Source organism: Taurulus bubalis, assembly GCF_910589615.1.
Source record: "Taurulus bubalis genome assembly, chromosome: 14".
Taxonomy (NCBI): domain Eukaryota; kingdom Metazoa; phylum Chordata; class Actinopteri; order Perciformes; family Cottidae; genus Taurulus; species Taurulus bubalis.
In genome coordinates, this window is record NC_136602.1 from 14709162 (window position 1) to 14732653 (window position 23492).

The window sequence follows — 23492 nt, forward strand, 5'->3', positions numbered from 1 at the left end:
AAACAAGAGCAAAACACCCTAGGTAAATATCACAAAAGGCTTTGATTAAACACATTCACATCCACACTGACTAAACCCCCTGCAATCCTACAACAGAATGATTCATTTGGTCTGACTCAATATTTGGGAACAAAAACATCAAAACAAGAGAGGAGAAATGATTCAAGCACTTAGAGGTAGCATGCAGAATCTGCTTTAGTATACATTTCCTTCATCATTATAGTGTATATATCTAGTATGCTGTAAACATGCTATTTCGCCATTCGCCGTTTTGGTCTCGAGGTGGTAATAAGCACATTATGTCATGTGTGTTATTGGGTTTGTTGTGGGTAAGCGTGTTCCAATAAAGAAGGTGCATTGTGTCCACTGTTAATTGTTCACTGGTGTCTTGAAGACCTGTAGGATATAACCAGCACAAAGAGTTAGTCTGCAGGAAAGATCAAGCACGTGAGCATGCAAAGTTGTTATTTTTCCTAAACATGTAAGGCATTCACAGTAGAACCTGCCTGGAAGCAACAGCCAGTAATTCACTTCAAAAAGCCAATAATCCACTTCAGAATATATATGTATATATATATATATATATATATATATATATATATATATATATATATATATATATATAATTGTTTTAAACACGTTGAAATATTATGATCAAAGTCTAATTCTCAATCTAAGCCACAACAATCCACATTGAAGTTCAAGATTTATATTTTATAGAGCTCATTTTAGTTTAGATGTCTACAGTTCAGATGTCTCACTCTAGTTTCAAATTAATTGTGTACCAATAATGTGAAACCATTTCTGTGAAAATGCCTTGTCAGAAATGATTTATCTAAATAAAATGTTTTTGTTGTTCTCACAAGTCTCACAAGTCTGCATGCACTGCATGTGTTCATGTAATGTGTTTAAGATGATCTACTTTTTATTCTTGAACACTCTTACACAAATGAGACTTCCAATGCTTACATCTGACTAGTAACATGGCTTACAAAGCCCACTCTACATGCACTGTAAGCACTCATTATTAACTTTAGTAACTTTTTCATTTAGCAAACCAAAGATGTAGATATATATTTTTAAAGGAGATATATGTGATATTTTCTTGTATTTCCACAGGCAGACCTCCTTCTGATTGTCCCTCTCCTTGGTGTCCAGTAGGACATCCAAGGCGCTCCTCTGGGTGACAAGCCTCTCTGTCTGGTCCCTGAACGCTCGCTGAGTCGTGCTGAGGAACTTGAGGAGGTAGCTGCTCTGAGCTGGACTCAGAAACTGAGCGTGCTCAGAAATAAAGCACTGGATATCAAATGTGGCATCCTCTAATTTGAGCCTGGCTTCTTTTAGCAGACTGCTGCAGTCCTGGAGGTAAAGACAGAAATGTGCAGAGTAAGTTTCTGTAGTCACTGTAGATATTGGATGTTTAAAATTAGAATGTATTTAAAGATACCCTGTTCTGCTGAGTCAAATGTTTCAGTGTGTCCACATCACACGGTTTCAAATCCACGTCACACATTCCTGAGTTGTTCTGGATGAGGCCCGCTAGTTCACCAAGATCACTAAGATGTTTCTGGTACGTTGATTCCAATTGCATCTAAAAAATAAAATCTCATTTAAAGAAGTCAATAGCTGATGCAACCATTACATCACTTTAATAACTTACAATGAGCACTGACCTTTCCAGTTGCCATTGCTTGAATTAGGGAATGACTCCTTTCTGCACACATCTGGGAAACAGCAGTCAAATGTGGCTGTAAATCCAGATATGTCGAGGACAAATCTTGGTGGATCTGTGTGGGAATGTCCTCGTCAGCAGAATTTAAGAGCTGTTGAGCTTTCTCCATATCTGCTGTCATACCACCAGACAGTTGAGAGAGTTGGGACTCGAGAGGCTGGATAATAAAAGCATAGTTGGTCAGGAACAAATACAAAAGTTGAGAACATAAAATCTTGTTTGATATTGTTAATTTCTAACCTGAAAATCCTCTTTTTGAATCTGCAGTTCTTCCATGTTGTTGCCAATGGGTGCCTGGATTAAAAGGTCTTTTCTGATATCTTCTAAAACATCAGCGTGATCCTGCAATCTCCCAACACACTCCAAAAAGTCCTGATTGGAGAACAGCTGAGGGGAAAGAACACAAAAAAACAAAAGAGTAGCAGATGTTACTTGATTTAAAAGCTAAGGGAGGAGATTGGCTTAACACTGAAACAACATGACATGTACCTTATTTTTGACCTCCTTGACGTTGCAGGCATCTGTGCTGCCAGGCGACTGAGGAGACGGTGGGTGACTGTCTGCAGCAGAGCGGCAGAGACCTGAGTCATCTTCTGCTGACTCCTCGTCTTCTCCCTCTGAGCTCTCCTCCTTGATGCTCTCCAGTGTATGCCACCGCTCCTCCTGAGAGTCTTCCCGCATAGAGTCTCCCCCCAGAGCACTGCTTAGAGTATCCATCACCTCCTGAAGCATTGAGAGGTCTTGGCTTGAGGAAACAGTCCTAAGAACTTGCAGCAGTTGCAGCTGGATGTTTGGAGCATCGGACTGCTCTGTCTTTTCACTGACTTTCTCCTCCTGCATTATCAGTTGTGAGTTTCCGATGTCTTTGTTGTGTGAACCGAGGGTGTTTTGCTTCAACAAATCCATGAGAATGTCTGGGTGACTGCTCTCTATAAGTCCTTGAGGTGCGTCTTTCTCCTGAAAACCACATTTGTCTGAAGGTTGTGGAGTGTTCTGAAATGCTGCGATAGAGCTTTCAGTGTCTGGAGTTTGTGCCTTTTGCAAATCACTGACATCAGTCCCCTTATTAACCCATTCCCCCTCATCATCTACGCATGTCCCTACAGTGTTAGAAAACACTGAGGAGGAAGCATCAGATGCGACGCAGCTGTCTGACAGGAAATCAGTATCTCCCTGGAGATGCTCAGAAGCACACACATGTAATCGATTATCCTTTTGCAGAATATCAGACCTTAAACCTAATCCCAAAATAGTTTCAGACTGTCCTGAGTTAATTTCTGACCCAGAAACATCTTCACCAATATTTTCTTTATCTCTCGCCTTCTGTGCATAGCTTGACGCAGAGATCTGCTCTGCATCACTAGTGACTATGTAAATATCCTCATGTTGCCTCTGTGGGGAAAGACCATCTGTGCTTAACTCAACATCCTCTGCAGCACTGTGGTGTGTATCCTCACCAGCTGATGCTGTTTCAAGAGAAGCTCTGCTGGTAGTTTGACTGTATTCCCCTAAATCCTCAACTTCAAAACAGTTAAGATTAATAGCATTTGTTGCGGTGACTTCATCGGAAACAACGGGTGACTGTGGAGATCTCTCACCAACAAGCAAACTCTGACCTTTTTGAGAGCTGCTGGGCTCAGATCCAACATTACACTCACTTTGTGAATGAAGTGCTGCTTGCTGAGGTAATGTGATTTTGCTGCCATCGTCTGTCATGTTGTTCTCATAGTTACCGTTTCCCCTGGACTCTGAGATGATTGCACTTTCGGCCAAATCTCGGGGTGATAAGTAATCTACACTGGGAGTTGGCACGCCGTCCAAAGGTGACCGAAGTGCACTTGTGTCACTCTCTGTTCTGCGTTCCTCAGACGCCACAATGCGGTGTGATGAGGAAATGTCGAATTCACTCTCACTAACTGTCTGATTTCCCACTTGGGCGATGAAAAAATCTGTATCGATAGGTGAGCTGCCAGATTTGGAGTGATTAATGGAAGAGGAATATTGAGTCTGGCTTTCTGAATCAGTGCTAGATGGATGTGACCGTGTGGTTGGAGCAACGTTTTCTACCACAACATCCATATCTGTCAGCTGACTATTGATTACAACCTGTGAGTCACTGTCTTCAGCTAGTAAAGGCAATTTGTCAGCGAGATGAGTACACTCTGCAGTAAACTGACTCCTCGAAGAGGGTGAGCTCATCAGAGACTCATCATCGCTATCTGAGGGAGGGGAATGATGGAGATGATTACTCATCTCTCCTATGTTTCCTGTTGTCTCACAATCTGCCTCTGCATCTCCCGTCTCTCCCTCTTTATTATTAGCCTCCTCATTAGTCAGATTAACAACAACCTTCCTCTCAGTCTGCATGGTTTCAGCCTCATTCTTATTAATTAAACATAGATTGCGATCTTTAGAGATGGATTGAGTGACACTTTCTTCTTGGTAACTGCCGGCTTCAGGGTCTAAGTCAAAACGGCCATCTTTAACTGATCCAGACTGCAATGACTCACTGATACTAATGCTGCAACCAGACCTCAAAAGGCTTTGCTGCTCTATTACACTAAGAGCAATATTTGAGGATGTGGATGCATCGGACACTGGCTGTTTCAAAACAGACATTGTGTCTTCCTCCTCATCTCCTACAACACGTTGTGTTTCCTGTGACTGCAGGTCGAGCAGTTTCATCACTGTCGTCTCGTTAACTGGTTCCTGACTGAGAGCGGCCTCCAGGTCATAACGCGTCTCACAGGTGACGTCTAAAATGTCCTGTTCCCCAATGTGTGCTTTCAGAAGATGAATAGCACAGTCTTGCTCATTTTGGCCCCCCAACACACCCTCAGAGTGTAAAATATCCTCTTGGGTATCTGTAGCTTCTGATTCACTACAAAGTGACTCAGTGTCGTATTGTGTAGGTTTTTGACGGCAGGATTTTATTGAACACTCTGAGTCAAACATCCTCGACGGAGAGTCGACATTTGTTCCGTTCAGAGAGCATAACGTTTGACTTGACATTTGACCTGAACCTTCACTATCATCACCTTCATCATCAATTTGGAAACTATTTTGACAATCTCTCTCTGCAAAATCATCGGACTTTGTCCAGTTTGTGCCATTGTGAAACATGGTTTCCTCCGCTACATCGTGCTCTGTGGTATCCAATCCCATGTCATCATCGAAAAATCCCTGATTCAGAGCCTCGTCATTTGCAGATGTTTTGGAATCAAAGCTAATTATTCCATTGACCGAGGAAACTAAATTATACTGAGCAATAGTTTTTTGCCTGTATTTAATCAACTCCTCTGTCTCCTCATTTATGTGCAGCGGTATCTCTAAATCTACCCGTTCTGAAAGCTCTTCAACATTTAAAGACAGAGGACTTATATTTTTTTCAGTCTTTTCAGAAAATACTGAATCTTCAAGATAAATTTTAACCATTTCACTCAGCTGTCTGTCGAGTATTAGGACCCTCCGTCTTGACTCGGGATCTATGTAACTGTTCAACATTAGGTAGGAGATGAAGAGCTGAGTGGCCTCTGTGTGAGTAGGGATGTTATCGACTTCTAAGCAATCTGCAGCATGATGGCATCCATCAACTGTGAGTTTTCTGTACATCAGCCAAGAAGAAAACTTGTCATTAAGGTGATCAACCTCAGGAAACACATCTGGAATCTCAAGAGATTTCAAAATCTCTGCTGTGTAAGTGTCAATCAAACCATTCTGAATGGCGCAGTTGATGTCTACCACCTTTGAATTTTCTGGAATGTAAAAAGCAGCTATCTTTTCCCGATTACTGAACAATGTGCTTGTAAACGTATCACTGGTGATGTATTGGTCATACTGGAATGAGGTGGATACAGTTTTGATTTCCCCACATTGAGGCAACACAAGTCCTATAATACAAGTCCTACACAAATCCTGCTGCTGATTTTCAAGCACAATCAGTGTGCTGTTAAAGTGCATCAAATCACACTGAACGGCAGCATCCACCTTTAGCCCTTCACCACTACTCAGAACTTCCTCTGACATGCTCTCCTGGTCACTTAAACCATCATAAAAAGACCTCAAAGTGTTAATACTCCTCCCTGATGTCAGTGATTTATTTCTGCTGAGGCACTTTAATACCAGTCTATTAACCTCCTGCACTGGCTCTAAGAGTGACACATCTTCAGCAGCGCTGGGATTCATCTTATCCTCACTGGTCTTTTGCCGCTGAAGGATCTCTACGTAGACAGAAGCAGATATTACACCACACTGAAAAGCCTTCTCCAGGGTCAGTGTGTCCCCTGTGTAGCACACCTTCAATCCATCACAGACTTCTTTGACCTCTATCATCTTGATGATCGGGTCTTCACACGTGGCCCCTTCCCTAGCTGCTGCTATGTCGGAGAGCGACACAGAAGACTCGGGTGTGTACTCGCTTGCTTCATTCAGTTTTGGCAAGTGGTCCAGCGTGGACTTATAAAGGAGATCTTGTTTGAAAGCATCGTCCTGGTCCAGACAGACATGTGGCTCAGACTGAAAGAGGTTGGAGGTCACAGGTTGGGCGTCTGGGAGAGCGACCCCAGTTATCTGATCAATCAGGCCACTCACGGGTCCAGTACCAAGCCCTGCACCACTGGATTTTAAATCCTAAAGAAAATGACATTTTCACAAATTACAGAACTGCTTTCAGCATCAAAATATGTATTATCTATTGTGTCAAATTTGCAATTAAATTATTCAAAATTACTCAAATGTGTACTCACCACCACACAAATATGGGCATGTTAAAAGATCATGTGCACAAGTGCAAGACTGCATCAGGGTTGCAACAGGAGAGCGACGAATAATACATTTAAAGCTATCATGCATCTGGGAATGTAGTGTCCAGCATCTTGCAAGAACAGAGTAGTTAATCACATCACATACTGGAGGTAAAGGGTTATGTGTCATATCTGTTATCTAGTTGTAGTCAAGCACATTCAAAATGGTGAAATTTAAGACCAAAGCCGGGCGCAACTAAGCATGTTTACAGCATACTCAGATTTGTAGGGCTTCAATTGTATACATTTTGATTCTGTACCCAATGTAAGAGAATAAAAGGAAAGATGCAAAAAGACAACTGCTCACACTGTACTAAAGAGAAAAAGAGAAACGTTAGTCATGCAGTTGAACATTAGGTGACGCTGCTTTCTAAACACACTGTAAGATACAAATGCAAAAAGAAGAAACAGCCAAGTGTCCAACCTCTTCTGCAGAAGTTGACTGATCTGAACACTGTTGGGAGAGTTCACTGTAGGCCTGATTGAGCGCCTTCAGCTGCTCCTGGGCCTTTTCTCTCTCCTCACCAGTCATTCTGTGTGACAAAACACAAAGAATGATGCTGAGAGGCTTTAAACAGCTGATTAAGTATTGTGCACGTCGGTCACAGGAGCTAAACATACTTATCACTGTGTTTGTTCAGCATCATTTGTGTGGCTCTCAGTGCTTCTGCGATTTGTTCCTTCTTAGTGACCATTTCCTCAACTGACACCTAGAACATCAAACAGTTGTATTAATACTTCATATGCAGTACAACAACTCTTTCATAGGACTACTCTTTGAGTAGTTATCATACAATATTGTATTCCAGAATTTCACCTTAATAAAAAGGGACACAAAACTCACAAATACTTAAACACTAGAATTGTTTCAAAGGACTGATTCACATTTTTCAATTAAATTATTCATACAAAATATATATATTGATTTAAAAAGAAAACTGTATTTGCTTGCATTGTGCATTATTTGTTCTCTTCCTTACATGGAGGGACAGGATATTCTAAACATATTCAGAGAGATGGTTTCATAATTTTACAAAGCAAAAACAGAAATAATGAAGTCCAAAGCTGTCATTATTAATATATAATTGTTGTAATATGAATTATTTTTGTATGCATAATTTAAAAGGAAATATAAACATATTTCTTTCATAAACAAACCTTATTGACTATTTGTATTTGTGCTAAAACAAATAAAAGATACCTTTTCTTACTTAATTTTACCATAACTGTGGTTGCAATGTTTACAGAAAAATATCTATATAAATGTCTGTGTCCAGTGCTCATTGTCCATGTGATGGCACCATGTGATGGCACCATTGACTACATAGAAAATAGAATGGACAAAGTAAACAATATGGAATAGCTGGCCGTATGGTGTGCTTTAAAACTGCTGAATTACACTGTTTGGCTCTACTTTAATTACTGAAAGAAAAAAACTGTACTTTATCATGTTTATAGTACATGGGTAATGATAGTCTAAACTCCTTTGTATAAATCTGTCTATTCTCTTTTCTATTCTATTTATTTGATGAGAATGAGTTTTGACAAACCATCAAAGAAAATCTTGAGGATCACAAATTAGCTTCTAAGCATAGTTCTAACACAATTGCACTGTCAAGGTGATAAACTTATCAATAATTATCGAATAATGTCAGCTTTGGACTATAAGCAATGTATAATGCATGTTTTATTGAACACACAGGGACAAACATCTGACATTTATTTTGATATGTCAATTACCTACTGGGCTGATTTAATGTATTAGTCACTGAGGTTGTTCTGAAATGTGATGCTTGTGCAACTTTTGGTGTTATTGAATCAGTTGGGGGTGGAATCCATAATATCAATCATTCTTTTGTGTACAGGAGATAAAGTAATTACACCCACTACCTATAGAGTGAAATATATGGATTACATGAATCAGAAAGTAAACAGTGTGTTTTTATTTGAAATCATACACTGTTACAGCAAAAAGGCTGCAATATCATTTTGATTAGAAAAATACTCTTTGCAAAGCTTTCTGTCACGTACAACAAATATGCCAGAAAACACCAAAAACAGTCCACATCATTTACCTGGGGCTTATTAGAAGCATCTGTGTTGGCATTGCTATCTTTCAGAGCATTCCCATCATTGTTTGGGGTCTGCTTCACATTGGACATCCAGTGCAATAGTTTGCTAACTTTATCACCGTGCTCTCTCTTCTCCTCATCAACAGATCTCTACAAGTAAAACAGATGGGTTTTTGACAAGATTGTTAACATTGTTACAAAGACAAACAAAAAACACTTGAGTGGGGAATCCTCAAATGGAGGGGCACTAAAATACATTCATAATCAGACTAAAACACAAAAGCTCAAGAACCATTCTTAGTTGCATCAACCAGTGCATATGCATGTAAACTGAAAAAAGAGACATTCAGTGAAGTCAAGGTAACTTCACAGTCAAACCAAAGAAAATATTATAGGTTTTGCTTTTATGCAATAGACAAGCACATATTTACGAATATGTACTACTTATATGCGCAAACATAATGAAATGTTGATTTGGGCCCAAAACCATGAACCTTCGTAGCCTCCAGTAACCTTAACCCTGTGTGGCAGTCATACACACTTCTTTCAAGCGCCTCCCTGAACGTAATTCTTCTCTTGGTCTTTGGACAGGTGAGACTCTTGGTTTGAAACTTCTCATCTTTGAGAACAGCAGCAGTGACTTTGTCAACAAGGCCGCTCTGAATAACTTCTTCAAGGGAGACTCTGTCATGAGTGTCAGGGTTGATCAATCCTCCAGTCAGGAGCTGGAATTCAATACAGCGAAAACCAGCATCCTCGGGGAGGAGATTTTCCTCAACAGCCTGAGAGATGGACAACGTCTTTGAAGTCTTGGGGTGAACAATACCATTAAATGCCTGCTCAAACTGTTGGAGCTGCTGATTCAATGCCTCATCTAAAAGACCTCTTTTGAGACCCTCCGAGAGAGTGACTTTCTCCCCTGAAGAGGGGTCACAAATACCTCCAGTGCAAACTTGGGCCTCCAACAGCCTTGAGGCAGTGGCTCTATCAGTAAAGCCCTGTTGAAAACCCTGTAAAACTGACATCCTCCTCCTCTGAATGACGTCCCAGAGACCAGCGATGGGGCTGTGAACATCTTCCACAACCACCATTCTTGAAAATATGATGTCCGCAATCTCATAGACGCTGAGAAGGCCACTGCGATAGCTTTCAAGCTCGGATAGTTCAAGAAATCTCACGCTCAAAGCGGACTCTAGACAAAGTTGTCGGCCACTTTTGACATCGGTAACGATGTGAAGTTGGCTTCCACTGGCGTCAGCGACGGACTTTTCCTGCCATTCACTTTCTTGCTGTGACAGAAAGAGATATGTGCTCTTGTCAATGTGTCGTCCCTTGAATGCTTCATACGCTGACATTTGGATGCCACAGCTGCTGCTGACAACACACACTCTGTGAGAACTCGTGGGAGAGGTGCTTGTGAGATGTTTCTCACCAAATGGGAAGAGAAACACACCACCATCAATGTCAAAAATGCAGGTCTTCAGTATTTCAGAGTAGTATGCTTTCTGTCCGGTGTCAGGGTTGTGGAAACCTTTAGGGTTACTGATTGGATCGTACAGACTCTGTAGAGTCTCCTTGTTCAAAAGACCCTGATCAACAGCAATGCTAGCCGGCACCCTGACACCAATCTCTGGGTTGATCAGTCCTCCAGTAGCGACCTGGACCTCAAGGATCCTCTTGCCTTTGTATCGATCGAGAATCCTTTCCTCTATTGCCTGAAACACAGAGAGCTTTTTGCCAGTATGGATGTAGCCACTAACAGCTTTCTGAGCCTCTATCAGTTTATCTTTCAGGCCTGTCTCAATGATACCTCTCTCCAGAGCCTCACCCACTGAGTGTGTTTGCCCTGTAGTCAGATCAGTTAGGCTCCCTGTTGCAGCCTGCGCCTCCAGGAACTCAAGAGCATACGTCTTTGCTAGGAAGCCCTTCTCAGCAGCTTCTAGGAAGGATATCTTTTTCTTACTTGACTCCACATAAACTCCAGCAATAGTAGTTGGTTTTCCGGTGAACTGAGCAAGAGATGCTTGCACGTCTTCCATTGTGTCGAGACCCGTCTCAAATTTACGCACAACCTCTTCATCCAAGAACTTAAACTTGATTGTGTTTTGCATACTTGTGCTGCCTTTCAGTTCTGGGTGCTTTTGGGAGGTTGAATACATCCCACTTAACTTCCCCTCGCTGTCAGATGTGTCTTCACATGTTTCTTTGATCTGATGCAATCTTGTCTTAGTGATGCTCTGTGTTTGATTTGGCCGTTGGTCTTTCAGTCCACACAAAGCCATGTATCCATGGGTTGTCACAGACACAGACTCATCCGGTTTGATTTGCCTCTTTTGTGTGTCTTTTTGAAGGCGAGTCAGACTTTGACAAGCAGAGCTATACAACGTTTTCTTTGATGGTGAATCCTGAAGGGTTTGGCTGTGAGTGCCCTCAATTTTATCTTGTTTGACTTGTTTCAGTCCTTCAAGAATATTTTCCTTCTCCATTGTTGCCATCTGTAGATGTGACATTGGAAGAACGTTTAAGATACAGAGGACTGGAGTTCAGTTACAGTAAACTACAATTGCTAAATGGATATTGTGATGAATAGTAAACACAAATGTAAGACTATATTACATTTAAATATACTGTATTGCTTATAAATATAATAGTGTGATGCAGTAATGCTGGACCAACTTCACCCATACCTCTGAAGAAACTTTCATCTTGAGAATCTCGTCCTCCAGGTTGTGTTTTGCACTTTCATAAGAGGGCACCATCTTCTTTCTCCCTATATGTTCTGTCTTCAACGAAGCAGCCTTGTTTTCTTTCACGTAGTGACTGCTGGTTTCCACAACTTCCTGTTTGTTTATCTTCTGGTTTTCAGTCTTCATCTGGACTCCAAGCGTTAAAAGCTTTTCCTGAAGACTTTTCACTTCCTTGACATACGACTCTATTTGTTCCCGAAGAGATCTGGCTTCATTTTCCTTCAGTGTCAGTTTCCACTCGCTATCTGTCAACTTAGCCATATCATTTGGCTTCTCATTACAAAGGCTTTGTAAAGCGCTTACTTTTGAATTGAGTCTAAGTCTGTCTTCCTCATGTTGGGCAATTTGGGATTTTGCCCTTGAGAGGTCGCGTTCGAGCTTTGTATTTACTTGCTGCAGTTTGTCCATTTTGGTCTGCAGTTGCAGCTGTTGGTCAGATCTTTGCTTTGTTTCCGCAGTGGTTTGATGCACTGTTTTGATCTGTTTCACGTCTTGTTTGAAATACTTGTTTAGCATCTCTGCTAATTCTGCACTATGTGACTGCTGTTGTGACATCCCACTTTCCCTTGAGATTTCAGATTGAAGTAGAATTAGCTTTTTTTCTACTTCAGTCTGCACAAGCAACAGCTGCCTCTCATAGGCCTCTTTCTGGAGTTCTAGTTTACTTTTCAACTCCTCGAGCATTTTCTTGCACTTTTCCAGTTGTTCTTCCATCTCCTGGGATCTCAGCTGAAGGACAGAGTTTTGCTGTTGCTTTTGCTCAGCTTCATTTTGGGTGCTATACAGATTTTCTTTCAGCTGTCTGACTTCAGATCCCAATGAGATGCTTTTCTCCAGCACCTCAGCATTCTCCCTCTTAAGGATGGTATTTTCATGTTGTAGATTTGATCGGGATTTGTCCGAACTCGACATTGATTCTTTCATTGTTACTTTATTTTTAAGGTCAGTCTCCATCTGCAATAATTTAGATTCTGTGGCTTTTCTTTCTCTGGTCTCTTTCAACAACTCATCTTTAGTTCTTTGTAGGGAGGAGCTGAGCTCTGAGAGTTTAGCATTCAAGTTCTCTACGTTCCTGTCTGCTGCTCTCTTGTCGTTCTGAAGAACACACATCTCCTGCTTTAGGTTTCCTGTCACTTTCTCTGAGCTGCTTGTGTACCCTTTATTACTGTGCTTGTGTTTGAAGAGCTCGTCTTCTAATGTCCTGACTTTATTGAGATATTTTTTACTCTCGGCTGATTCTTTTTGCAGTTCTGCATTTCTTTTCTTTAGCATTATATTCAAATCATTAATTTCAGCATTTTGCATGTGGATCTTTTGATTTGCAGAATTCTTATCAGCAAACACTGCCTTCATCTCTGATTTCAGAGTTGTTATTTCTTTCTCATAATTGGCCATTTTTGAATTAAGTGTGTTGAGTTTCTGCTGCAGTTCAGTCATCTTCCTCACCTCTTCACTGTAATCCTGCAGTTTCATTTGGAGCTCATGGGATGTCTGAGATTTCTTATTGAGTTCCTCCTCAATTATTCTAACTTGTGATTTGGTGCCCTCCACTTGAGACTTGAAGATTTTAATTTGCTGATCCTTGCTGTCAATTTCCATTGTCACCTGATCGAAATTACCTCTTACGTTCTTCAGATTCTTTTCCATCTCCAAATTAATTTGTTTTAGCTCATCTACCTTTTTCGGCAATTGAGAAGCAACTGATTCACTTTTCTGAAGTGCAGCTTCAAGGTTTTTACATTCTAGTTGCAACGCCTGCTCGGTTCTCTTCATTAAGTAGTTTTCTTCCTTAGCGGTTTGAAGCTGCTGTTTCCACCTCTCTATCTCACTCTTTAACGACTTGATTTTTTGTTCAGAAAATGACCTCTCTTTTTCCAGTGACTCTGTTTGGGTCTGAAGACTTCTAATATCCCTGTCAGATGAGACTTTTATCCTTTCCAAGTCATTGCATTTAAACTTGAGCTGATCTAGGGCTGCCTGCTTGGAAGCTACCTCTTCTTCCAAGTTGTTAATTTTAAGAATATTTTCCTGCTCCATGGAGCCTTTCCTATGCAGTTCACCTTGGGTGATCTTCAACTGCTCTTTAAGGCCTTCGACTTCAGTGCTTTGGAAAAAGGTGTTTTGTTGCAATGAGGACTTGGCTCTTTGAAGAGATCTGATTTCCTCCTGAAGTTCATTGATGGATTTCTTCATGTTCAGTGCTTCCTGTTGGAGATCCTCTGATTTGTGTCTCATGTTGATCCTTTCAGTTTCCATGTCCATCTGAAATCTCTTCAGTCTGTTATTGCTATCATCCAACAGCTTTTTATAACTTTGGGCATTCTCCTCAGCCATTTCTGCTCTTTTCTGGATCAAGACTAGTTTCTCCACTTTCTGCTGCAGGACATCCGTCATTATGTCATTGTCTCTGACTGCAGATGACTCAGGCTCACTGACGGCTATCGGCTGACTGTGAGATGACAAAGGCAGCTGAGCCACATCATTTTCTTTCGCCTGGACTTGACTTTGCACCTGTTCATAAGTACCTTCCTCAACATGTATTTTCATCTGAAGTGTGGGGCTCTGTTTCTTAATGTCTTGGCAATCAGTAGTTTTCTTTAAGAGGTCTTCTAGTTTATTCTGAGCCAAAGAACACCTGGCCTCTGACTGCTCGATTACTTGTTTTGTGTGACTTAATTCCTGCTCACTAGCAGCTTTGTCTTTTCCCGCTATTTCTAGCTTGATGCAATACTGACTAACTTCATGCTCCAGCTGTAATTTCTGAAAGATTAGATCATCAATTGTCTTCTGTTGAGTCTCTACTTTTCCTCCCAACTTGTCCAGCTGTGCTTGTCTTTCAAACAGCAACGCCTCCTGTTCCTGGACCCGCTTCTTAAGTTGACTATTCTCTACTTCCCCTGCAGCTTTTTGGAGCTCCACGCTCTCTGTCCTTTTTGTTTTCTCTGCTCTCTCAAAAGCTTTTCTGCTCTATAATGCAAAAAAGAAGAAGTCATCCTCTGTTTCATGTTAAATAAAAAATGGTAGAATAAATTGCATGAATATTGTACTTCTTACCAGACTGCTGCAGCCATGTAAAACAATCTCTCCAGGAATTTGCAATTTCACTTTTTAGTTAGCCGAAAATATTTTGTACGGTTAAAAGCCCAATTCAATAACAAGATTTATTTAAGTTTATTTTAACAGCACGTGGCACTGGTTTTATCACTGTATCCTTGTAAGAAATAATACTTACAAAATACTACACAAACTCCTGGAGAGGCTATATTTTCCCACAGAAAGGCCATGTGAAAAAGACTTTCCGTCAAAGAATAAAAAAGCTCTCTCCTCCCTGCAAGTAAGCGTCACCAGCAATAAGAAGTTACTGTACATGCAGACATGCACCGTATTCGCACATTTCCTTTGCTTCTGTTGCAGCAAATGTCTTTACTCGTGATGAGCTGACCATGTATGATAATAGAAACAACTCACGAGGGATACAGAATGTGTTACATTATTTTATGTGAAGGCAGTGAAATGTGTTGATTCAAAGCAGAAGACCTGGGAATCATGCAAAGAAAATAAGGTAAAGCTAAACAGGCATTGTAAGTTTAAGCCCCAAAAGTCTAAAATGTCCTGCAGAAGAAAGGGAAAAGGGAAGTATTGAGAATATGGATCTCTTACCTCCTCGTCTTCAGTTCTTTTCAGCGTTTCACTGGCAAACTTCACATACTGTGTCATGAGAGTCACAAGAGCAGTGTAGCGGGTACGGAGATCCATAAACTATGAGAAATTAAGAGAAACATGCATGTAATTGGCATGTACTCTACATAAAGCAGAGATCTATTGTCCTACCAAAGTTCATCATAGGTTTACCTCCTGCTGAATGGCATCAGAAGAGCTCTGCATCCTCCGTTTCTTGAGAGGGGATTTGTGCTGGGAGTCGACCATTGCTCTGAAGGTCATTAGCTGAAGTTCATAATCCTAAAAAAAGGAGATTATTGTGTAAGATACTAAAGTGGTTTCTTTCTCAATGACAGCAACTTCCGCCTTAGATCGAACAAAGCTGGAATGCGAAAGCCACTTATTGCTAATCTCGTCTATCAGAGAAACCATGACAACATTTAAGATAAATTAGTTTACCTTAATGGCAGATGAGTACTGCTCTGAGTACTTCTGACACTCATCAATCCTGCTCTGCTTTTGTTCTATTTCGGCAACAAGGACCTGAAAACACAGACATTTCACAAATATGTATCTGTGTATTGAAATGTCTTTATCTTATTGTGAAGAAGTAAACTCTTGTCCTACCTTCTGTTTGTTTAACAGCTCAGCCAGTGCCTTGCTGTCGTCAGGTTTGTTTTCTTGGGCCTTTATCTGCGCTGCTTCCATTTCTCTCACCCATTCATCAAGACCACTGTAGGAGTCTCTGTAGTGTTTCAGAGATTTGCTGGTACCATCAAGGTCCCGAAGCCTGGAATTGAAGGGTTAATGTCAATGAGCAATAGTTAGACTTATAACACTTGCACACAGATGTCATATATTATATCGTATAGTGCAGATAACGCCTCACTAACCTGCTATCAATCTGGGAGTGAATGTTCTGCCATCTCTCGCTCAGCTGATCTGCTTTTTCCTTGTGCCAGTCGAGGTCAAAGTCCCGCTCGTTATGTGCCTTGAACATGCGGTCGCTGATGACCCGTGCTCTCTGCAGCTCATCCTCCATGTCATGGAACACCTCCTGCTTCTCATCAATCTCTGTCCGCCATTGCTGTGATCAGAAGGAGAAATGGTTACTCAAAATGAAGTAAAGAATGCTGCCAATGTTGGTGAAATGTAACACAGTGTATTACCTTAAGTGTTGAAATGACGGCCTCAATGGACTTGACGTCAGAGTTCATAGCATCTTCCTCATAGAGTTTGGATTCGTAGGCTTTAACTAGGGCCTCTGCACTCTGGCTGTGCCTAACCACCAAGCTCACTGTTTTCAGTCTGCAACACAAAGGGAACATATCTTCAATTCAGGTACTTTTAATGCAAACACATACTGTATGTAGTAAAAACTATCTAAATGCAGCCATGATTACTTCTAGAAAATGCAGGGAGGGTCTTACTTGTCCATATAAATGGAAGACATGGAGTACACTTGGCTCATGCTCTGAATGAGAACGGTGAGTTCAGAGGAAAGTTTTGGTACAGAAGGAGAACCTGCAGCCTGTCGGAGGAACAGCTCACACTTTTCCTTCATAACGTCATGGTCCTCCTTCAGTTTATTCAAGTCCACTGTCTTCCTCTGCAGAGTGGCATGTAGAAAATCAGGATTAAAATAACAACACTAGTGAAAAAAACTAGAATAGAGGAGGGTAGGTAGCCGTATTGATGTTGGTATGATGCTATAGACTTTATAAGCTCACCATGGAAGGTCTGATGAAATTAAATGTAAATGAAATGAAATTTATAATGGAATCAATTGCAATGCAACTCTTTTATATGGAAATTAATTCAACAAAACAAAATAAACGACCACAAATAAATAAATGCAACCCAGGTAAGTTCTTGTGAAATGATTATTGCTACCCAGACGTGTACCTCATGTTCTGTGATGCGCTGCAGACTCTGCTCCAGGTCGTCTCTCTCCAGCGGTGTGCGCAGTTGCCTGATCAGGTGTTCTTCATGGGCCTCCAGATGCATTCGGAAGTTGCGTATTTCTGAGATGTAATGATTGTATACCGACTCCTCGTGTTCCTCTGTATACCAGAAACATATCATTGTTCCAAATGGAGCATACATATATGTTTGATTTTCAAACTGTGACAGGAAATTTATATTGTACTTCAATTTGAAAATCACAACTATTTTATAGTGGGAATGTTAAACCTAGTCTCACACACATGAACTGACAGCACACAAAAGCACCTCTAGGTGGCATCATTATCACAGCACAAGGCTGAGTGAAACTGTGCAATGCAGCTAAATCAATGATACAATTACAAATTACTATTTGTTTTTGTATAGATGTATATGTTTCTCCTTCGTAAAATACATAACATAAGTATTCTGTATGTATTAAAAAGAAAAAACATAACTGCACATTAACAACATCCCAGCCTTTGCTTTTCATTCAAAGCTAAGCCAACCACCTTTTTAGAAACTTTTCTGCCAGAAGGCATCAATTTAAAGCTTAAACGGCTTAAAGAACCATGGGTTTCCCTCGCGTGTTTAGATCAATTCACAGCAGAAACTCCTTGTTGGGAGGGGCAAAAGGGGAATGTGAGCCTTGCCTCTTTCTGCAGATCTGAGTAATTCCTGGTAGTAGTCTTTGCAGGCCGCAACGTCTCTCTCTAGCTGGGCACAGTCGGACACTGCGAATACCTCGGACTCCTCGCTGTCTTCTAGAAACTCCTCGAAGTGGGACTGCAGGTTACTCAAGACCTGCTGATGCTCACCTTGTAACATGGTCTTAATCTGAAGAGAAATACAAGTGGGAATAAGATAAACATGCGCTTTGCATTTTTTCTAGAATGACCGAGAATGAGTCTGATTCTCTTAAATGATCATCACCTAGTGTTAAAAAGTGTGATGGATAAGAGTCTGAAAAGGAAAATATCATAATTCAAACATACTGTAGCCACATTCCAGTTGCGGATGGCACGTATGTCAGCCATCAGATAATGCCACGACACCACGCTCTTCATGTTGATGTGGGAGTGGTGCCAGAGTGCCAGGACGTTCTGGTATAACTGTTCAGTTCTGCAGGAAAAAGCAAGAGGCAAAGATAATGCATCCTACCAGAGTCAGGTCACCAGAGCTTTGAACTCAAGATAACAACTGTATTTGTAAGTACAGGCCACAAAATGAAGCCTTGCATCATAGCATCTTACCTTGTAGCCATGTCAACAGCCTCTTTGTTGGGTGGAGGCACAGTGAAACACACAGAGGGCACCATGGCCTCATTGCCTGCTGGGTTGATGACTTTCCACTTGGCCCGGTGAGAGTTACTGGCCAGTACGCACTCATCCTCTTTGTAAATGGTAATCTGAGTTGTGATGAAGAATAGATTTACTATAAATCCGTGAAAAGAACTGAGATGAAATATGGGCTAATTTGACGAAAAGAAGCTCTGTATACCTCGATCTGCCGATAATCACAGATGGCTTTGACGGGGATGGAGGATCTCACGGGGCTTTCAGGGTTCCTGGGCCTGAGCTGCACAATACTCTTGGCCCGGCCCACTAACCCAGCCACAGTGCTGCGGTACTGAAGAAGTTGCTCTTTCTCATCCTAGGGACACACCATACCACAAAAAAGGTTGTTTATTTTATGTTTGTATTTGCAACTGACTCAACGCACACTTCACATCTCTTTCTATCAGTTTACCATGGACTCCTGAATGATATCCTCCAGTCTGTGGAGGCTGCTTGATCGATCACAGCTGTATTTCCTTTGAATGGCATCTTGCAGGCTCTTAAGGTAATCCATGGACTCTTTGGCATCCCTGAAAAACTGCAAGGTGAAAAGAGCGAGAAATTAGATGAGAGAAACAAATGCACTTTGCTGCATTGACTTAAAAAGCAGGCAGCAACTCACCTCAAAATAAACTGCATTCTCTTTGAGATGCAGTTCCACGCATGAGCAGAGCTGTAGAATCCAGCTCCACTGCGTCTGCATGGCAGCCCTGTACGCCTGGAAGAGAAACACAAGATATCCAGGAATAATAGCTGGGAAATTACAAGATTTAAAGACTTAAAAATCTTTTAATCATTGTGGGAGCTTATGCAGGGTGGAGACTACTGTCATACTGAACGCAGAGCTGAGTATACAGAGAGGAAAAAACAGTGCTTACTTCAATAGTGAGCCTGGCTGGGTGGTTCTTGAGCATTAGGCGCTCTGCCTTGTCCTGCACAGACTTGATCGCTTCCTCTTTTTCGTCCAGCTCTCTCATCAGATCCTGTATGAAGACATGAAGCTGAGTATCTCTGGCATCCAGTAGTGGCAAAGACCCAGTCACTCCATCCTCTCACACAATCACATATCCTGTCTCACAGAGCTGAGGATGAAGTGAATCATGCAGGCCACAACACACAAATCCCTTCACTGAGATTACTGTTTTATGAAATGGATGCAGCTGTAACGTAGCCAAACTTATACACCCAAGAGAACTGCCTGAACACGCCCTTGTTATTCTGTCTGCATGGAATATTTCACAGAGTTACAGTTCATGAAGAAGTCTATTTAAACGACACAAAAACATACGGCATGGTAGTCTCTTTTCTTGGAGATGTTGTCGTTGCGATCACTCCAGTCAAAGGCGACTTCCTCCTCCTCCTTCTCATTCAGCCAGATGAGCTCCTGAGTTGCATGTGACACAAAGTCATGCAGGCTTTCCAGGTGGCTCTGTCGCTCTCTTGAACAGGTCTGAAAGGAGCAGACATTCATTGATTCAATGCAGGACATAAAAAACATTTAGCATTTATTGATCAACAATATTTTGAATATTGCCATTGAGGTCAACAGATCACTTACCAACAGCCTTTCATACTGCTTTTCTAGTTTGTTCAGTTTGTCTGAATAAGGTATTTTCATGGGGATGGTCATCTGAATCTGAGAAAAGAAAAGTATGTTTTACTTCTTAAATTTCCTCTGCAGTAACTAAGAGTTAAGGCTGAAACTGCAGCACCATTGCAGACTTTATTTAGGTTATAGGTTGTGTAGGACACTAAGATAATAAACAAGACAGAGGTGAACTACAAAAGACGTACCTCACTCAGTTTGGCGTCTTTAAGGCTCATTTGAAATTCTTCAATGGCTCTATGTACATTTTTGTGGTTATCTAAATGCATTTCCACAGTTGGCAAATCAGATCCCCAATCTGAACGATCCAGCTGCATCTTTAATGTAGAAAAAAACAAGTTATATTGAGTTTCTTATTTGAAGTGCATACAAATAAAGCAACAGTACTTTATAAACACACTGATGGCAACAACTCACCTGCATCTCTTCCACCCAGCTCAGAAGGTCCTGAAGAAATGTCATGCTGACCTCCTCTTCTGTCATGTTGGGGTCTGCCAGTGAGGATTTCTGTAAGGGCTTGCGGATCTGCATGTTTTTCAGATGCCTGAGGCTGCCGGGGTCCATGCCGCCACCACTCCCCATGTAGCTCTGGACTGAAGCAGGCTGCAGACCGGGGGTCGAGGACGGGGTAAAGGACGGGGTCAGGCACGGCGTAAGGCTAGAGGTGAATGTGGACCCAGGGGTACTTAACCCCCCTTGGGTGAGTGCTGGAGTCAGGGCTGGTGTCATGCTTGTGTTGATGTTCTGAGAGATGCCAGAGTTCAGGCTTTGCGTGATGCCTGAGATCATCATTTTGGTTTGTTCTGTCGTCAGGGTGCGACCTTTGTTGTACACAGAAGAACACTCTGCTCTCAGGGCTAAAAGTTCATCCCGGAGTTTCGACACCCTGTATTAAAAAAGGAACAAGATTCAAGATTCAAGATATTTTTATTGTCATATGCACAGATAGTTACTTCGTACATGAAAAGCTTATATTGCTAGGTCCTCCATACACAAAGAATTACAATAAACTTAAGGTGAAAAAAAATTAGAATTACAAAAAAACATTGCTATAAATGCTAATAGTACAAGAACATATATAAAATAAGGCACAAAAATATGACAACAGTATTGCACAATCAGTTTCACTGAGTTTATAAAGTGCACTATGCATTGTTACAAACAACAGATGAGATGTCTTAATGAATGCGGGAAAAATACAGTGTGCTATTTTTGCAAGAGAATATACCTTTGGACAAGATGATCTGCAAAGGGGAATTTCCCATCTAGAAGAATTTGGATGTCCACCACTTGTTGTCTGAGGATATTCTCACACTCCAAAAGGAAGCCAGCAATCTCAGCTTCATTCAGGAACTGAATACCAGACTCGAGACGTTTTGCATCCTGAGCAGAGGAAAACAAGAGACTCAAAACACAAGACAAAGAATGTGCACACTGTTATTTTATCACAACTCATATTGAGGCAAACAGAGATCAAACTAAACTCACAGACTGCAGGGCAGATCTAGCAAATGCCAGCTTGTCCTCGCCATTGACACAGTCCCGCTGGACCCTGTTGGCAATCTGTTGCAGCATCTCAAGTCTACAAAAGCAAAAAGATTACATTATGAGTTTATAGTTGTTATCATTTTAATAATAAAAAAATCCTCACAATGCACACTTTAACCTCACCTGGATCCATAGGTAATGCTGTTATTGAGAAAGATTAAGCTGTTCATTTGTAAAGGTTTGGTGTCATTGGAACCGAAGCTGTTGAAGCTGCTGTTGCTCGCAGACGAGATTCCACTCAAATAGGCCATCTTACTTTACGTGGTAAACAACTGCTGCTACTCCCAGCCACTCGAACAGTCACCGAGACATTCCCTCATCTTAATCATCCCTCTTCAAGGATCCCAGCCTCGGCCTAGCCTTGACAGCTGGACTGTGAGCATCCGTAGACCTAACTGATGGAGTGGCGTTCAACCTGCTCATATTTATAGTGCCACAGCCAGGTGCGGAGCGTGTAAAGTGACTCCCACCCTGAAATAATGTGCAGCCCTCAGGGGATGAAAATTAAATAGCAGGTTGAGACAGTGTGCCTTCATACAAACTGAGAGTGCATAAAGTGCTGCCAAACTGCAGTTATTGCTGTTTCTGCCAGTTTTCACCACACCCAACATTAATGCTGCGAATGTGTTGTGTTTATGGACCGTGAAGGCAGGAATGGAAATATAAACCTGTCTAAACTATTGTCAACGGAGTCTTTGGAGTTCGCATAAAGATCTACTCTGCAAACAAACATCGATGGAAACCAGATAGAACTCAACAACTTAACTGAGCTTTCCATAAGAAAGCGGACACTCTTTGTGATCTTACTATAAGCAACATTTCTGGCAATTTTAAAGTAAGTAGATATGAGTATGAGTCATGATTATGTTCCTGGACGGAAAACACCTATTTTTTTTCACAGGAGTCATTTGTTTACTGCTCATTTTGCATATCACTCGATCATCTGAGCAGAACAGAACAGAACTCAACCGTATCATTATTATCATATATGCAAACTTGGCTGCAGTAAATGTGATCAAGAAATATTGCGTGCAACAGCTCATAAATATCTTGATAGAAATCATATTGAAGTGTGCAAAGGTTCAGTGAGGGGATTTCTACTTTAATAAGGTCGATCGATCTTTGACATAAACACTGACCCTCAGTGCAGAAGAGACATTAGTGGGCTTGCAATATGATGCTGCAGCACTCTGCCTCTCCAAGCCCAGATAACGTTATGCTGACCTAAGAAGCTTATTTGTTCTTTATCAAAATGCTTTTCACTTAGAAAAGCAGCAAATGTCCACAACATTGCTTTAAATCCTTGTGTGTTGCCTCAAACAGTCCCACATGTTGTCATATCCAAACACCAGCTACGTGTCTCTGTGTGTTAGATAAATTGTGAATTTTGGCTGACAAGTAGCCCATAATATTAAGTTATAAAGACTATAAAGATAAGACCTTTCAATCACATTATATTGATCCAGGAAACACAAAGTATTAATACGCCTAGTGCCTCCACATACCTTTCCACCTCAGGCCTCAGGCTCTTCTCTCTTTCCAGCATGGCAACTATTAGTTTACCCCATTCCTTCTCCACATCGTTAGGGTGATGACCCTGGGGTAACTGAATACGTCCAAACTCGATCCACATCTGTCAGATATGCCACAAACACAGACGTGTTACCACTACAGTGCATAACACGACAGGCACTGCAATATGTACTCAAAAGCAACATGCTTGTCTATTTTTAATTTGTATACCTCAAGCATTTTATAGAGAGTCTGGATTTTTGTCTTCTCGTTCTCTTTCAGCGGGATTTCGTGTTCTTTAAACTGGAGATACTGTGTATAAAGTGCCTGTAAAAGAAAGCACAAATTATAATAAACATGTTAATACACTTGCACCATAAAGCATCAGAATGGATATTATCCAGGAGACAGATTTGTTTGTACTCTCTACCCTTGTCTTTAAAACAACTTCATTAAAGTGCTTTCGCTGTTAGAAGCTATCGACATCTTGCAGCTGATGGATGCTGCTGCTCTCTCATATCCTTAAATATCA

The 23492-nt window shown here is 41.2% G+C and overlaps 3 protein-coding genes across 3 annotated transcripts in view; all 3 read right to left on the reverse strand.

Annotated features, from left to right (window-relative positions):
- The window catches only part of dst (dystonin), a gene marked incomplete at its 5' end in the record, with an annotated part of 100839 nt that overhangs the window by 42503 nt on the left and 34844 nt on the right, over positions 1-23492 (reverse strand). The window contains 26 exons of the mRNA XM_079229655.1: positions 6959-7067; positions 7156-7244; positions 8610-8756; positions 15014-15112; positions 15206-15313; positions 15473-15556; positions 15641-15803; positions 15907-16100; positions 16183-16321; positions 16444-16622; positions 16919-17076; positions 17611-17794; positions 17953-18079; positions 18211-18365; positions 18458-18610; positions 18707-18832; positions 18917-19012; positions 19173-19277; positions 19583-19744; positions 19853-19930; positions 20089-20217; positions 20318-20786; positions 21129-21283; positions 21389-21482; positions 22954-23081; positions 23192-23287. Coding sequence (XP_079085781.1) covers positions 6959-7067; positions 7156-7244; positions 8610-8756; positions 15014-15112; positions 15206-15313; positions 15473-15556; positions 15641-15803; positions 15907-16100; positions 16183-16321; positions 16444-16622; positions 16919-17076; positions 17611-17794; positions 17953-18079; positions 18211-18365; positions 18458-18610; positions 18707-18832; positions 18917-19012; positions 19173-19277; positions 19583-19744; positions 19853-19930; positions 20089-20217; positions 20318-20786; positions 21129-21283; positions 21389-21482; positions 22954-23081; positions 23192-23287 — 3726 coding nt within the window. The remainder of the gene's footprint in view (positions 1-6958; positions 7068-7155; positions 7245-8609; positions 8757-15013; positions 15113-15205; positions 15314-15472; positions 15557-15640; positions 15804-15906; positions 16101-16182; positions 16322-16443; positions 16623-16918; positions 17077-17610; positions 17795-17952; positions 18080-18210; positions 18366-18457; positions 18611-18706; positions 18833-18916; positions 19013-19172; positions 19278-19582; positions 19745-19852; positions 19931-20088; positions 20218-20317; positions 20787-21128; positions 21284-21388; positions 21483-22953; positions 23082-23191; positions 23288-23492) is intronic.
- LOC306746474 (uncharacterized protein) lies at positions 370-4099 on the reverse strand (the record flags this gene model as incomplete). The annotated part of the gene is made up of 6 exons (XM_079229391.1): positions 370-396; positions 1126-1359; positions 1973-2119; positions 2222-2455; positions 2558-2706; positions 3349-4099. 6 exons carry the CDS (start codon positions 4097-4099, stop codon positions 370-372), a joined length of 1542 nt encoding a protein of 513 aa, XP_079085517.1.
- LOC306746705 (uncharacterized protein) lies at positions 8723-14695 on the reverse strand. Its single transcript, XM_079229656.1, has 2 exons — positions 11294-14695; positions 8723-11101 (listed from the first exon to the last, which is right to left on the reverse strand). The coding sequence occupies exons 1-2, from the start codon at positions 13898-13900 to the stop codon at positions 9047-9049; spliced, it is 4662 nt and encodes a 1553-aa protein (XP_079085782.1). The 5' UTR covers positions 13901-14695; the 3' UTR covers positions 8723-9046.